Genomic DNA, 15,599 nt, shown 5'->3' on the forward strand with positions numbered 1-15,599 from the left:
AAAAAATCACCACACACACAGCACAGATACAAGTGACGAGGTTAAAACAGCAAAGAAGCAGGATGCATCTCTTACCCTGAAGACCCCAGTTTTGCTGAAGGATCAATGGGAGAAGATCTAGAGAGAAAGAGAGAAGCAGTATTATTTTATTTATTTATTTTAAATTTCTATTCCGTCATCCCCGCAAGCAGGCTCAAGGCGGATAACAACATATTAAAATACAATAAAAATGCATCTACATTAAAACAACAGTGTATTAATACACATTTAAAACAGGATGGTGGACAGCCTTCACAGGGAGGGTTAGGCTTTTATACACCCCTTTTTTCAGGCCGGCAGAGGCCTAGCCTCAGCCATATGCCTGGCAGAACAACCGTCTCGCAGGCCAACATTAATAGTTGTGGAGATCAGGGAAAAAAACAACTATTTCCTGTCCCAGGAAATCCTGACCCAACAGTAACAGGCCTACCTCAACTCCCCTCCTAGTGCTGCACTTTACCTATTCATCACAGGCAGTCATTTCTCTGTTCTTCAACCTCCACAAAGTTATTACTCATCAAACTGCCAAACCATACAACAGGGGAAGAGGGGGGAAGACTGATTTACCATGATATCAACTGATATCCCATTCTTTTCTCAACAGCAGGTAACGTAAAATATTGTTCTCCCCTCCCTCATTTTATCCTTACAACAATGGCCCTCTGAGGTAAATTAGGCTAAATATGAGCCAAGCCACCCAGCAAGCTTCCATGGCAGACCAGAGATTCAAATTCTTTTATAGTGTTTTAAACTGAAACACAAGAGTACATATTCAGCATTATTTAACACAGATTAACTGATCTGTTTTTAATGATACTGAGTTTTCAGATTTAAGAGAATGTGCCCTGATGGATCAGACTGCGGCCAAATCTCAACTGCTTCTAGGAGGTCCCTCCAGTGGTCACTGATCTACTTTCCCCCATTCCCTGCTGTTTTAATAATATCCATGGTATTTATAGTTCCATAAGATATTTGCATAGGATAAGCGATCTGAGGAAGCACTTGAAAATGAGCACATACTGGTGGCCTGTTTGTTGCTGGAGAGTTGGAAGTTCTCAAGGAAGTGGAAGAAAAACAGACACCAGTCAAAGACTCCAACTACCTCTGTATTATCTGTGGAAAGTTGTATTATTTTTGGTTGTTGTGGGTTTTCCGGGCTGTATTGCCATGGTCTTGGCATTGTAGTTCCTGACGTTTCGCCAGCAGCTGTGGCTGGCATCTTCAGAGGTGTAGCACCAAAAGACAGAGATCTCTCAGTGATCTGAGAGATGGCAACCTGAGCAGTCACTAATAATCTACTCTCCATCAGCTGCTGCTGCTTTTAAACACATGCTTATTGCTTCTCCTCTGAGACTCTGCAGCCCAGCCACGCTAGAAATGCAAATGGAGAAGCTATTTATCTATGGCTTTTTATCCCACCCTTTGGCTCTCCCCTCCTCCACAGTCTGTCCTCACATCAGCCCTGTGAGATAGGTTAGGCTCACGGGCTTCTAGTGATCTCCATGGCTGAGCAAGGATTTGAACCCAGGTGTCCCCAGTCCAACACCAACCACATTACACAGCAGTGGCTTTATTTAGAAGTCTCTGTTCAAGCCAAGGAAAGAGTTCAGATTCATACATACTAGCATTCAATTTTAGAGACTGCAGAGATACTGCAGACCTGCATCTCTGCTGTGGACTACAGAAGCTTGAGGCCAAGGCAAACTGGAGGGGAGCGACTCTTGTTAGCAGTGGAATTTGGAGGAGGTTGTTCCTGGGTGTGGCTGGATTTTGTCCAATATAGCAGCAACTCCAGAAGGGAGATGGCCACCACCAACCTCTGGTCCAAGACTGCCAAGTCCCCAACAGCAAGCAAATCCCCCAGGTGTGTGTATGTTTATAGAAGCTGCGCCTTGTTTTGCCTGTGCTAGTCCATTAACCTGATGCTGCAGAAAGGACAGGACAACCTACAGGCCTCCGACAGGCAGCCAGGGTGCTGCTGAAAACAGCATCTGTTAAGTAACACCAGGAAGAAAACATCAAATGCTGGCCTGCTACACTCGGGGCTGTGGTTATGCCACAAGTCCACAGGAGCACAAAAAGAACTCAGAAGTTGGTATTAAGTGCCAAATTAAACTTCCTGAGAATTAAAGCTTCACATACAAAAAAAAAGTTAAGAGGAGAGAGAACAGGTTTCCAGCTCCCGTTGCTGTAAAGATAGACTTGAAAGCATATGAGCCATGCCCACTGAGATCACCTGGAAGACAACAGGGGCAGACAATGGCAACTTCAAAGCACTACATACTTCCGCTGTCCTGTTCCTGGACACACAGCAAAACTACAATACATTTTGCAAAGTAGTCAACATTGGAGGATCAGCTACATTTTAGCAGAAATCTATGCCAGAATTAGCTTTTCTTGGTGAAAAACTGAAATGATCTTGGAACAGAATTTGACTTTTAGTACAAGTGGAGACCCACAAGGACTCACGGGGGGGGGGGGCATTGGCATCTCATTTCCCACTACTACCATGCCCCCATAAACGCTCCCTCTTTTTTGCTTTTTCTCCTTCCCACCCACCTTTTCCTGCCCCCGTCTTCATATTCTCCCCTTCCCCCAGCAGCGCCTCCCCTATGGCCCAGTTGCATGGTGCCAGCTGAGCTGGGCCCAGTTGCATGGTGGGGAACTGGATTTGTAAAGGGTACTTCACTTTTCACTATATCCCCTTCTCCACACTATTTCCTCTTTCCCTCCTCCTGGCAGCCTCCATATCCTCAGCTTTCCCTATGTCCTCTCTTTCAAACCCACTAAACGACTTACCTTTTATCTGCCTCCCGATTTCATCTATGTTTACAAATTTACTTCATTTATCTACTGCCTTTCTTCACAATGAGGACCCAAAGCAGCTTACATGGTTCTCCTTGCCTCCACATTTGCCTCACAACAACCCTGACAGGTAGGTTAGGCTGAGAGTGTATGACTGGATCAAAGTCACCCAGTGAGCTTCCACAGCAGAGTGGCAATTTTGAATCTGGGTGTCCCAGAACCTGCTCTGAAACACTAACCACTTCATGACGCTGCCTTTTGTTGGGGTAGGGAGAGGGGGCTGCTGTTGAAGAGTAGCAAGCCAGGCTTGGGTGAGCCATGCAGGTCACATGGTAGCAAGTCATCTGGTGGCTGCTTCTGGGCCTGGCCCCAATGAGTCCCCTCTCAAAGGCCCAAACAGTCCTGGAAAGGGCCGTGCTCTCTCCCTCTGCTTTTACTGATAGAAACCATGTATGGAATACAGTTATGATTGTCTAGCTACAGCCACTGAAGGCATCTGATTCTTAAAGCTGAAGGGGCTCCTTTTATCATTTGGGGAGCTTTTTTGGTTGCTAGTATAAGATACTCAGCTTACAGAACTCTCCCCCCCCCCAATACTTGGCAGGTGGCAAGCGAGTGTGATGTGTATACACATCACAGGATGTGTATTCACACATTCACAGGTTCTCTGGCAGTTATATTTTTCAATATGTGATGATACTGTGCTGGTACTTTAAAATTATTTATATTTTAATTTCTATTACCTTGAGCATCTTCAGCGGAGTAGGAAGAACAGAAATCGTTAAAATATAAACAAAAATTGCTTCCTACAGAAGCACATGCAGTGGCTAGAAAACCGGGGCTTTTGGAAAGGGAAACCAAAGTTCAGATTCCTTGCTTTGCTGCAATAACCACCCAGGCAGTTTGTGAGGAGCCTGGTTCATTTGCAATGGAATGCTTATCTGGGTCTCATTAAGGCTCTCTAACTAGTCAATGTCGAGATTTATTTCCCAACTCCAGCTGCAAAATATGCTTTTTACAATCTCACTCTAGCCTGGAAGATAGCTTCTTACCTTGACACGGCTGACCTGGCCACCAGGATCCATGTTATGGTAACATCGAAACTTGACTATTGTAATGCACTGTACATTGGTCTCCCATCTAAGTTAACTAAGAGTCTCCAATTGGTGCAAAATGCTGCAGCTCAACCGTTAGCAGGAGCAAGCAGGAATATGAACATCACTCCCATCCTACAGTCAATCCACTGGCTACCTATCAATTACTGTGCTCAATTCAAGGTATTGGTTATTAGATACAAAGCTCTTCATGGCCTTGGCCCAGCATACCGACGGGACCGCCTCCCTTCCTATGTCCCTCCACGGCAGCTTTGCTCATCTGAACAGGGTCTCTTGCAGATGCCAGCCTGCACATGCGCGAAATCGACAGCAGCCCGCACACGGGCTTTCTCTGTGGTGGCCCCTACTCTGTGGAACGACCTGCCTGAGGAGGTCAGGAGAGCACCCACTATCCTGACTTTCCGCAAACAATGCAAAATTGAATTATTCAAAAAGGCTTTTTACTCAGATAAGAGGGAAGTATTGTAGGGAGGGGGTCTCAGATGCTTTGCTAATAAGTTTGGGACTATAGACTTCACTACTATGTTGTCTTGGATATTAACTGTTGCTTTGAATATGTACTCCTATATACTATGTGTGCTTCATGTTATCTAATGTCAGTCCTAGAATTGATTATGTTCTATTTCAGCAATTCTTCAACTCTGTATCGGATCCTTGCTAATGCTATGTCTTCGTAAAATCCTATGACATTGTTTATAGAAATGTCCTTGATACTGATTGTACTAATCTCCCGCTATGTAATCTGCCTTGAGTCTCAGTGAGAAAGGCAGACTATAAATGATATAACCAAAAAAACAAACAAAAAAACTCTGAGCAGCTTTCACGGCTCTATGAATTGAGACCTAAAACAGAAATCTCTCATTTGGAGAGCCTGTTAATTAGTACAAATAATTTATATGGGTTATTCTTGCTTACAGTCTCCCCACCAAGACAAAGGGACTTCTTGTTAGATATTAAGGTTTATTCTTTACTGAAATAAACCCTGATATTTTTAATAAGCAATTTATCAAAATATAAAGCTCTATCTGGAACAATAAGTGTGGAACAGATACAAACTACAAGGATTAATTCACTTAACATCTCTCAATCAAATCTAAGACAGATTCAAAATCAAGTTTATTATGAAATGCATTGAATTTTTCACCAACACGCAGATAATTACAATGTTCTCACCTAGATCTTCATGAGATTTCTTTCAGAAAGATCCTAACTCCTTATCTGGGTAACATCTTTTATAGTAATTGATATTGAATATCTTATGAGAAATCTAAGATTCTTTACACATGACAATGATATAAAATTATGATTGGTTTAAGATTTAGTTAATTATTCAAAATTTCAATCATGTGACATTCAGTTTAGTGTAATAGTTAAGAGTGGCAAGACTCTAATCTGGAGAATGGGGTTTGATTCCCCACTCCTCCATTTGATGCTAGCTGGGTGACCTTGGGTCAGTCACAGCTCTCTCAGAACTCTCTCAGTCCCACTCACCTCATAGGGTGATTGTAGTGGAGATAATAGTAACACACTTTGTAAACCGCTCTGAGTGGGTATTAAGTTGTTCTGAAGGGCAGAATGTTATTATTATTACTACTACTACTACTACTACTACTACTACTACTACTACTACTACTACTACTACTACTACTACTACTACTACTACTACTACGCCAAAAAGTGATGCTATGTTCAGCTGCAAGATAAGCTACATAAATCATTAAAGATGATAGGAAAAGTTAAGTGAGTAGATCATCATTGGTCCATTCTAACAGCTAGAGAACCATTTATCTGCTACTGTACACTATTTTTAATTGGCTGTCAAAGATGAAAAGAAACTCTGTGTGGTTATACAACCAGTTTTTTAAAAAACTACATTAAGGTTCATACAAAGTTCACTAGAATACACTTGTATTGCTAATATGCTCTAATCCATATTTCCATGACACACACTCACAAAAGAACAGTGTGTGTGTAGGGGGGAATTGTGACAGTGGTAGGATATGGTTGCCAACCTCCAGTTGGGGCCTGGAGTTCTTAAATTACAGTGGATTTCCAGACCACAGATAACCAGTTCCCCTAGAGGAAATGGCAGCTTTAGAGGATGCACACACTATAGTATCACATCACCGCTGAGCTTCCACCCTTCCCTGGCATTTGTCCCCAAATCTCCAAGAACTGGAATTGGCAAGTCTATGGAACAATGGGTCTTATCCCTTCAGGCTGCAGGTGGAGGATCACATTTTGAAATGCTCCCCCATGTTATAACTTCCATGAAATAGAAAACCATCTGTCAGATGTGCCCTGCTTATTTGCCATGTATGTCTATTGCACTGTGTTATATTCTGGGCCTCTGAGAATGTGTGGAGGAATATCTGTGTAGCTGGGTAACTGTGTAGTTGTGAATCGCTTATCTTGCAGGTGGCTACTTTCACTTTCTCGGCTGGCATGGGAAAGTGTCCTTGAAGTGCCGGTGGGAGCCGTATCTCGCTGAGACATGGAATGGGTTCATCCTCCTCCCCCCCGCCCACTACTCCATCCATCCTTCTAGGCCCTGCGGGCCTAAATTCTAACAGTCCTTATTCCAGGGCGGGTATCTTGCCCTATAACTAACATTGCTTTCCCCCTTTTCATCACTTATGCCAATGCTGTAGTCTGAGTGCACTGATACTGATGGATCTCTAATAAAGAAACTTTAACTGGACTCTTGGTCTACAGTGAAGTATCTGGGGATCTAACTGGCAGGGCCTGACACCATCATTGAAGGAAAGTGTGTTGCATAGAGTTTTTCCATACGAAGGAATAATGAACACACATATGAAACTATCAAGGTCAGTATTAACTACTCTAAGAGCAGCTAAGGGAACCTTTCTTTTACCTCACTTGACCCTTTCGATGTCGACAATTGAACCTGGGACTGTTTGCATGCAGATGCACTCCCACTGGGCTACAGCTCCTCCCCTAAATATTCCAAACTGGACTCCTCCAACAGCATTGCAAAGTAGCACAGCCATTCTACTACCTCCTATCAGCTCACTCCCACCTCACTGTCCTCCATGCACAAACTAGGGCTCATCATTCTCTCTCAGCTCAACTCCTGTGAAAGAGTTGTTGCCACTCCATTCCTCAGAGGAATGCTAGGATAGAAAGCTCATAAGGTAAAGATACAGGGCCAAACTACAAGTGACGAATGGCTCAGGTTGGACACTTGTCAGCTTCCCTCAAGTTTTGATGGGAAATGTAGGCAACTTGGCGGAATGTTGGACAAGTGACAGTTGAAAAGTCCATTGGACAGCAGTCGGAGAGCCAAGCTGCAAGACTAGGATGCCTACATTTCCCATCAAAACTTGAGGGAGGCTGACAAGTGTCCAACCTGTGTCATTTGTCACTTGTAGCTAGGCCCACAGCCTTTGTGAAACAACCACTCCTGATCTTTCACCCAGAGCCTGCAAGAGAAGAGAGGAGTTTCGACTGAGAGGCCCTGAGAATCACAACAGAGCCCAAAAGAGGAAGTCTACAAGAGATGCACTTCCAAGTTTCAAATACCAAAAAAAAAACACAACAGGGGCAGCTTTGGTTCCCCAAACTTATCTACGGTTGGGTAACCGGGCAACTCTAGAACCTCATATGACCTGAAAAGGGAGAGCTGGCAAAGCTGGGATCAAAGTTCAGACCACCAACTCCATCCTCAAACAAGGATGCGAAAGTCACAGGCCTGAAACACTATGGGCTATTTAAAATAGTTCAGTAGTTTATAAAGGAAGAAAAACACCAGTGGTTAACTGCCCTTATATAAAGGGGCTGAGAGTCAAGCCTTCCTGTCGTTCTATTCCTAACCTCAGGTGCAGAATATAGTTCCTCAACACCCTCTACATGCTCAGAGGTAATGCTGTTCACTGCCACGTTGGTCATGCTTTGCACTTTTACGTATTCCTATACCCTGGCTTGCTTTTATTGCTATGTTTTCATGGACTCATTTGTCTTTTACTTTATTGACTTGGCTTGTTTTATAGACGTGATTTGTTTTTATTGTCTTGGTTTCCGTTGTGAGCCACTTGGAGCGGGTCTGGAGAGACAGCATATAAATTTTCTAAACAAACAGACTTTGGGGCAAGTTACACCAGCTCCTCTGATCAAACAGTGGCTAACACCTGAAAAAGGAAGGACCTCGACCCAAAGTTTGTGTGGAATGTTCAAAACTGCCCTATATTGGTCCACCTAATGCAACACTTCTACACCACACTGCAGAGTGGAACACATCTTTTTTCACTCATCCTCTGAGATCTCATAACTGGAGATGCTACGGAGTGAATATGGGTCCTTCCACATGTAGATGCTCAACAACTGATTTATGGTCCCTTCCCAAAGAAGCATCTGGATGGACAGCTTAAAACCATTCAAGCTTTCCCTTATGTACCCAGCAATTCAAAATCTTGGTCCACTGACTGCCTGAGCTACCATGGCACCTAGTAATAAATCTCAAAGTCTTGGGACAATCTTCTCCCCAAATGTTCCAGCTGTGTGCGTGGAAATCTTCCTGCAACCACATTCATGGTAGTTTTGGAGGGAGAAGAGGAAAAAAGAGGCTGTCCTTTCTTGTTCAAGAATGGGAAAGGACCCTGTATGCACTCAGAAGTCACATCTTGTAGATACAGGGCTCTGCAAATTTGGCCAACTCCTGATAGCCAGTCACTGTTTGTTGTTGCAGCAACTGGCCCCACCCTTCCTCCAAGTCTTTGGGCACATACATTTTCTCATTTCAGAACAGGCTTTGGATTCACTTGGAGTCAGGCCAGAGGACTTGGCAGGGGGCCAAGGCCTGTCTCGGAGAACTCTGAGAAGCAGAGGAGGAAAAACCCCTTGCTGTCTCTCACCCCAAGCCACCCAAAAACTACTTTTACAGGACCCCCAGCAAGAGTTGGGGGGCTGTACACTGGCTTCAGTCAAGCCCCATAAATCCTCATTTAAGATGTACAAACAGAGCTATCACCAATTCAGTTGAATGCTACCAGATTTATAATTGAAAAAGACACGACACATGCATTCCATCCTTTGTAGCTGTGTTGAAGCAAAGCCAGTTCTGCTTTGGAACTGGCTCTTTCCCTGCTTGCTGGCTGCTCTGTGACTCTGGGACCCAGAGAGGCTGGAAAATCAAATGCTTCCCATCCATACAATTTCCTTTCCCTGAACAAATGGTTCATTTGCGTAGGGTATAATATATCACAAAGCATTCTTTCAAAAAGATCATAAACTGCATTCCTATCAGAACCGATCCCTCGGATGTGTAAAACAGTACCAAAGAAGAGATAGACTCTGAGCATATGCAAAGACCCTTCTCTCTCCACTGAGTAACGGAATATTGGCCCTTGACCAGGATTCCCCAGCATGATGCTTGCATTTTTTAGAAAGCGCATGGAGCCAGGAGGAGCTTTTGCCCAGCAGGGCTTCTGATTAGCCATCCGAGATGCGATTGGCTGTGCAGATTTTTAAGAAGTTGCTTCGACAGCCGCTGCCACCACAACACAAGAATCTTCACTATATGAAGATAAGCTAGGTGTATGTGAGGAAATATTTTTAAACAGTATGTTCATTTAAAAAGGGAACCTGTTAAACAGAGCTTCTGCCTGAAGTGCTGAAGGTCTACCATCAGAATTATGCACTACCTTTCTCCCTGACATTTTGAGGTTGGCTCTGCCTCTCATGGCAGCCATTTTATGGTTGGCTCCACCATCCAGTGTTACAACTCTAAAGGTGTTCATGGCTCATAAACATTGGGGGCCTCTGCTCCAGATCCTCCTTGGCAGGGCTCCCAGCTGCAGACCCAGTTTAGCTCAGAGACCCACCACCAGACAAAAGTCACTAGTATAAGACTAGATGAAACACCTGCTCTGTACAAGGCGGAGGTGATACTGGAGTGCTAGTTCCTCTCTTTTAGTAGGCAAATGGCTCTCCTGCATCTTTTATAAATATTTACTACGTCTTCAGCCAACTGGAGTTCCTTGCTCTCTCCTCTCCCTTCCTGTCACTGTCTTCCCTCCATGTCAATGTACTGTAAGCTCTCTGTGAGCTCCCTCAATGAACTGTAAGGTCCCAACCGTCTCCTTTTCACCTACTTTACTCTGTGAAGTGCTACTTGTTTAAATGCATCTCCACTCAACCACATCAAGGAGGAAAAATGCCAACACGACAAAAAAAACTAGCAACTGCCTCTTCGCTCACAATTTAACAACCAAAGTGGAACTAACTGAAGGCCCATTAGTAGGCAAATATCTTTTCCATTTTGTAGAAAAACGTGGAATGCTGGAAGAAGTTGCGCAGTTTGGGAACCATGACATAAAAGGCCCAGACCCTTTCCTCCTTGGCGTTCCCTCCCAGACTGACAGAACACAGAGTATGACTTTATTAAGAATGAAACTTTAAAACTCCAGGAACTAATATGAATCAGATATATTGAAATAGTTGCTCTTATTGATTCTAGTGCTTTGAGTGATACATGGAGGTAACCAGCACTTATGGTTTGGCCTCAGAAATTGTTAAGCCACATTTCATAGGATATACAGAGGCGATGGAATTCTGCACTGCAGGTATGGGCCAGAAGACCTTTCTGGATACTGACCGTATAAAACCACTCTGCTCACAGAAAACCAGCAAAGATACCGTAAGCCTCTCCCTCATTATTAGTTTACTACAAACAGGGAGGGGTTTTTTCACGTCAGGAAGCATGTTCTTATTCATCTGTCTGAAGTGGTACAGTCCTGAATTCAACTTCTCTCAAATTACCAACTAATTCTGTGAAATGCAGATTGGCTCTTCCACAGGCGCCTCTCTAGTTTCCAAGATTTCAGCTTGCATTTCCCAAACAGTCTCTTTTAAAAAAAACTAAATCAAGATTCTCAGTAGAATGAATTCTCCACTTTGTTAAAAATTATGATGTACACCCAAACAGCACCTTGAAATGTACTCAGAAGCTGGTACTATCATTAAAGCTGGTGAGCCACTGGGTTTACACACTCTTCGTTTACTCCCTGCTAAGAGACAGGCAACTGCCGTGACTTGTCTCTCTGTCTTCCCCAACTCAACATCTTCTGACTAGTTACATTTTCATCCTTCCTTTTTTTCCCAGGAGCTCAGGGAAGCACACATGATCCCTTTCTTATCATCACAACAACAACTCTGCAAGGTAGGTTAGGCCAAGGTTTCGTGGCAAATTCAACCTCGATCTCTTAGGTAGTATTGTCTGGTGCTCTAACCACTACAGTATACTGGCTCTCATCACATACACAAGGATGCATCTACATCACCAAATGGAAATGCTGGCCAATCAGCAGACAGACATTTGGAATGCATGAGCAGAAACGCCTGCCCTCTAAACAGCAGGTTTTGATATGTGATATATTCTAATACCACCACCTATTGTTACTTGATACATTTGTTTCTGAAAATCATACAGTTATTTTTCCCCAAATGCACTGAGGAAACGTTTGTTACAGAGAATACTTGAAATCCAGAAAAGGGTAACAACTACAGTCTAATTTGGGGTAATGGCAATACTCTAAGCAATATACAGTCAATACTGACAGCCATTTGCATCCACTTTGGGACATTTTACAAACGTTATCTGGAATCAACATTCACATGTGAATGTTAATGGCTGTATTTTGGATAACAGTGACACTCACACACGTTTCCTTCAAATAAATTCTCTCTCAGCACTTCCCTGAAATCCACCTTCTTGTTTGTATCTGGCAATAGATAAAGGACAAATGAAAGGGATTCTTCACAGCATTAATACACAGAATTTGTTACTACAGAGTTGTTATGTGGCTTTAGGTTCCCACCCCTCGTATATATGAACATTCCAGTGTAGAAAAATGTTTGAGAGAGCGTGTGCTAATAGGTTTTGCTTCTCTCATTGTTATTTACTAAGAAACATTAAAAGTACATAATTAAAAGTATGTAACATAACACACTGCAAGATGAAACAACATTCCATGAGTACAGACAGCTGAAAGGATAATACTAATTCACTGATAGATCATCATATTCTACCACCCAGAACTTCCACATTCAGAGGCAATCAATCTGCACCAGGTACCAAAACAAACAGCAAAGCATAGCAATCTCTATCACTCTTCAAGCAAGCCTGCCTGCCAATCATACAGTATCTGAAGAAGTGAGCTGTGACTCACAAAAGCTCATACTCTATCACAAATTTTGTTAGTCTTATAGGTGTTACTGGACTCTTGCTCATTTCTACTGCCAATCATAAAAATAGTCCATTTTAAAAAGCCTGCAGGAAGAGATGGACCTCTTATGCTAATCTTACATTTAAGGGCCAACTCATCTTTCCCCACTACAACCAATGACAGTGAAGCCTAGCTAGGAGCGAGAGACACCCTGGGATCCTTCCTTCTCTCACCTAAGCAAGTTAAGCATCCACAGTGGTGAAAGGGAAGCACTCCATGCTCCAGGACACTCTTACATTTGAGCCATAGCTTGGGAATCCAAAGCAGGCGCTGTAGACACATTAAACCCCAAGGAGGGGTAATAGAGCAAAGCTGAGATGTAGACTGGGAGAAAGTCTGAACTGTAATGGCAGTGCCTCAATTGGAGAAGGACAATTAGACTTTTGACGAAACAAACTTTTCAAGATAGGTTAAGCAAAGCGGGGGGGGGGGGAGGCGAGAGCACCATCTACCCACTATCTTCCTCTCTGCTCTGATCCACACCAATAACAATAACACCCCGAATACCTCTGACTCCCCAGAATCTCAAAAGTAAGAATTCTCATACCTTCAACATCGTCAACTATTCCGCCCTAAACATTTTGAGACACGTCGAACCTTCCTCCGCCCCAGCTCAGGCCCAGATATAACTGGTGTCCCCCGTCCCCCCCAGATCCGTGGGGCAGCCCCCTTTCCCCGAGGAGCGAGAGAGAGACCCAGCGGGACGACGGCCAGGAGGAAGAAAGGCCAGCTGTCTTCCCGGGTCGGCACCAAAACTGGGAGGAAGAGGAGGAAAGGCCAGGCGCTCACCGTCCATGGTCGCGGAGGAGAAGGCGGTCGAGAGCGGAGCCAGAGGGTCCCCCATCCCGAGGGAGAAGGAGCCCCGAGGGGGAGGCGCTGCGGGGACCGGGCCCAGCCGAGGAGCCCCGAATCCCTCCCCGATCGGAGGCGGAGGCGCGCCCGGTCTCGCCGCCAGGCCAGAGGAAACACCCGCCCCACGTGACCCGCGCCCGGCTCGCCCCGCCCCTTCTGAGAAAACCCCGCCCGCCTCCAGGATTGGGCGTCCTCGCCCCGCCTTCAGGAAAGCGCTCGAGGGCTGCGTGCGAATTCTGGGCCGCTGCGCCCACTGGAGCCGCCCCGGGGATCGAGTATACGTTTGGTTATTTGCTTCTTTTACGCTCAGTTTTTCTCCCCAAGGGGGACCCAAAGCTGATTACAGCGTTTTTCTCGTCACCGTTTTATTTTTGTTGTTTATAGGCCGCCTTTTTCACGAGCCTCAGTGAGAAAGACCGTCTACAGTGAAAAAAAGGCGGATTACAGAGTGAATATAGTCAATTTCAATAAACAGTGTAATAGGGTTCACAAATGCAAACTTGCAAACATTTAAAACGAGCAGAAAGCCAGTACACAGAGTTGAAGAAACGCTGAAATTGAGCGTTAAAAATTCTAAAAATGACAACATAGAACTACCCAGTAGGATCGTACTTCAAGCAACAAATAGTACATAGTAGCACATATTAGTAAAGTCTATGATGCCTAGCTCTTTATTGATACATCTCTTTGAGACCACTTCCTTACAGTACAGCTCTCCTGTCTTGAGCAAAAAGCCCTCTTGAATTACTCAGTTTCCCTGTGAGGTAAGTGAGGCGTAGAGTCACTGGCCTCACCCAGCAAGTGGGGATTTGAATGGGAGGCTGGTTTTTCCAGTCTCTGGCTAGAATGGCTAATCAATCAATCAATAAATCAACATCAAATCTTAACAACTGTAATACATTATACATTGGTCTCCCATCTAAGTCCTTCCATTGGCTACTTATCAGTTACCATGCTCAATTCAAGGTATTGGTTATTACACACAAAGTTGTGCACGGCCTTGGCCCAGCATACCTATGGGACCGCTTCCCTTCCAATGTCCCTCCATGGCAGCTTCCCTCATCTGAAAAGGGTCTCTTGCAGGTGCCAGCCTGCATATGTGTGAAATCAACAGTAGCCCATATGTGGGCTTTCTCTTTGGTGGCCCCTACCCTGTGGAACGACCTGCCTGAGGAGGTCAGGAGAGCACCCACTATCCTGACTTTCTGCAAACAATGCAAAATTGAATTATTCAAAAAGGCTTTTTACTCAGATAAGAGGGAAGTATTGTAGGGAGGGGGTCTCAGATGCTTCGCTAATAAGTTTGGGACTATAGACTTCACTACTATGTTGTCTTGGATATTATCCGTTGCTTTGAATATGTACTCCTATATACTATGTGTGCTTCATGTTATCTAATGTCAGTCCTAGAATTGATTATGTTCTGTTTCAGCAATTCTTCAACTCTGTTTCAGATCCTTGCTAATGCTATGTCTTTGTAAAATCCTATGACATTGTTTATGGAAATGTCCTTGATACTGATTGTACTAATCTTCCACTATGTAATCTGCTTTGAGTTTCAGTGAGAAAGGCAGACTATAAATGATGACATAAATAAATAACAGTATAGCATATTGACTATGCTAATTGGCAATGCAGTTCTAAATAAACATACAGACTTTTAACCATTCAAGGCAATGGGCTTCAAAGGGTGTTTCAAAGAATAGCTGTTTTGAGCTATGAAGTCCCCAGCCTAGTTGGAGTAATCTCTGCCTTCACAGAATGCATTCTTTCAGCATTACCCTGCAAGCTACAGCAATAGTGAACTTCCTTCCACAGTTGTTTTAAGGATTACTTACACATATGAATTTGGGTCCAGTGAACTTTAGATACCAACAAGATTTCCAGGGTATAAGCCTTTGTGAGTCAGAGCTCCCTTAATCAGATACAGGCATATACATATGAAGCACTTTGAACACCTAAAACACCCTATGTTGAGTATTTTATTTGATTAAAATGTATTTAAGTTACTTATACCCTGCTGTATTTCTCATTGCGGGTCAAGGAAAGTTACACAATGTAAGCCAATGCAAATCAGCAACAAAGACAGCGCAATCAATAAGATGAGACATCTAATAAACAATGGAGGGCTTTCAGAAATTAATTATAAGCTTTATAAAATTTTCTATTTATGTTCCTACTGTAACTTTACTTCACGCCAATACATATAGCGCTTTATTTACTTCATTGATGAAATCTCAGCTTCCTCCCCTAGTTCTCCTTTCTTCCATTTTATCCTCACAACAACCCTATGAAGTAGGTTAGGGTAGCTGGGTATGTAAGTGGCTTAAAGTCCCCCAGCGAGCTTTCAGGGCAGAGAGGGAGGTTTAGGACTGGCTCTCCTAAATCCAGAACTGAAGACTACACCAGACTGGCTCTCTTTTGTGTGTCCAGTGCGCTCCAAGCAAAACTGACGAGAGCCTATACACGTGCAGAGCAGCCGTTACCGGCAATGAGGCTCCCCCAGATTTTCCACGTGGAAGTTGGAAGGCCCTGAGGTTCAAGA

General features: G+C 43.9%; 1 protein-coding gene across 1 annotated transcript in view; it reads right to left on the bottom strand.

The window, feature by feature from the left end:
- RELA (RELA proto-oncogene, NF-kB subunit) overlaps positions 1–13,169 on the bottom strand; it is a 33,330-nt gene extending 20,161 nt beyond the window's left edge. The window contains exons 1-2 of the mRNA XM_054989705.1: positions 12,992–13,169; positions 76–117 (exon numbers count right to left, since the gene is read on the bottom strand). Of these exons, the coding sequence (XP_054845680.1) occupies positions 76–117; positions 12,992–13,046 (97 nt within the window). The 5' untranslated portion in view covers positions 13,047–13,169. The remainder of the gene's footprint in view (positions 1–75; positions 118–12,991) is intronic.
- Positions 13,170–15,599: the final 2,430 nt, after the last annotated feature.

This window comes from Eublepharis macularius, chromosome 1 (genome assembly GCF_028583425.1).
Source record: "Eublepharis macularius isolate TG4126 chromosome 1, MPM_Emac_v1.0, whole genome shotgun sequence".
Classification (NCBI taxonomy): Eukaryota; Metazoa; Chordata; class Lepidosauria; order Squamata; family Eublepharidae; genus Eublepharis; species Eublepharis macularius.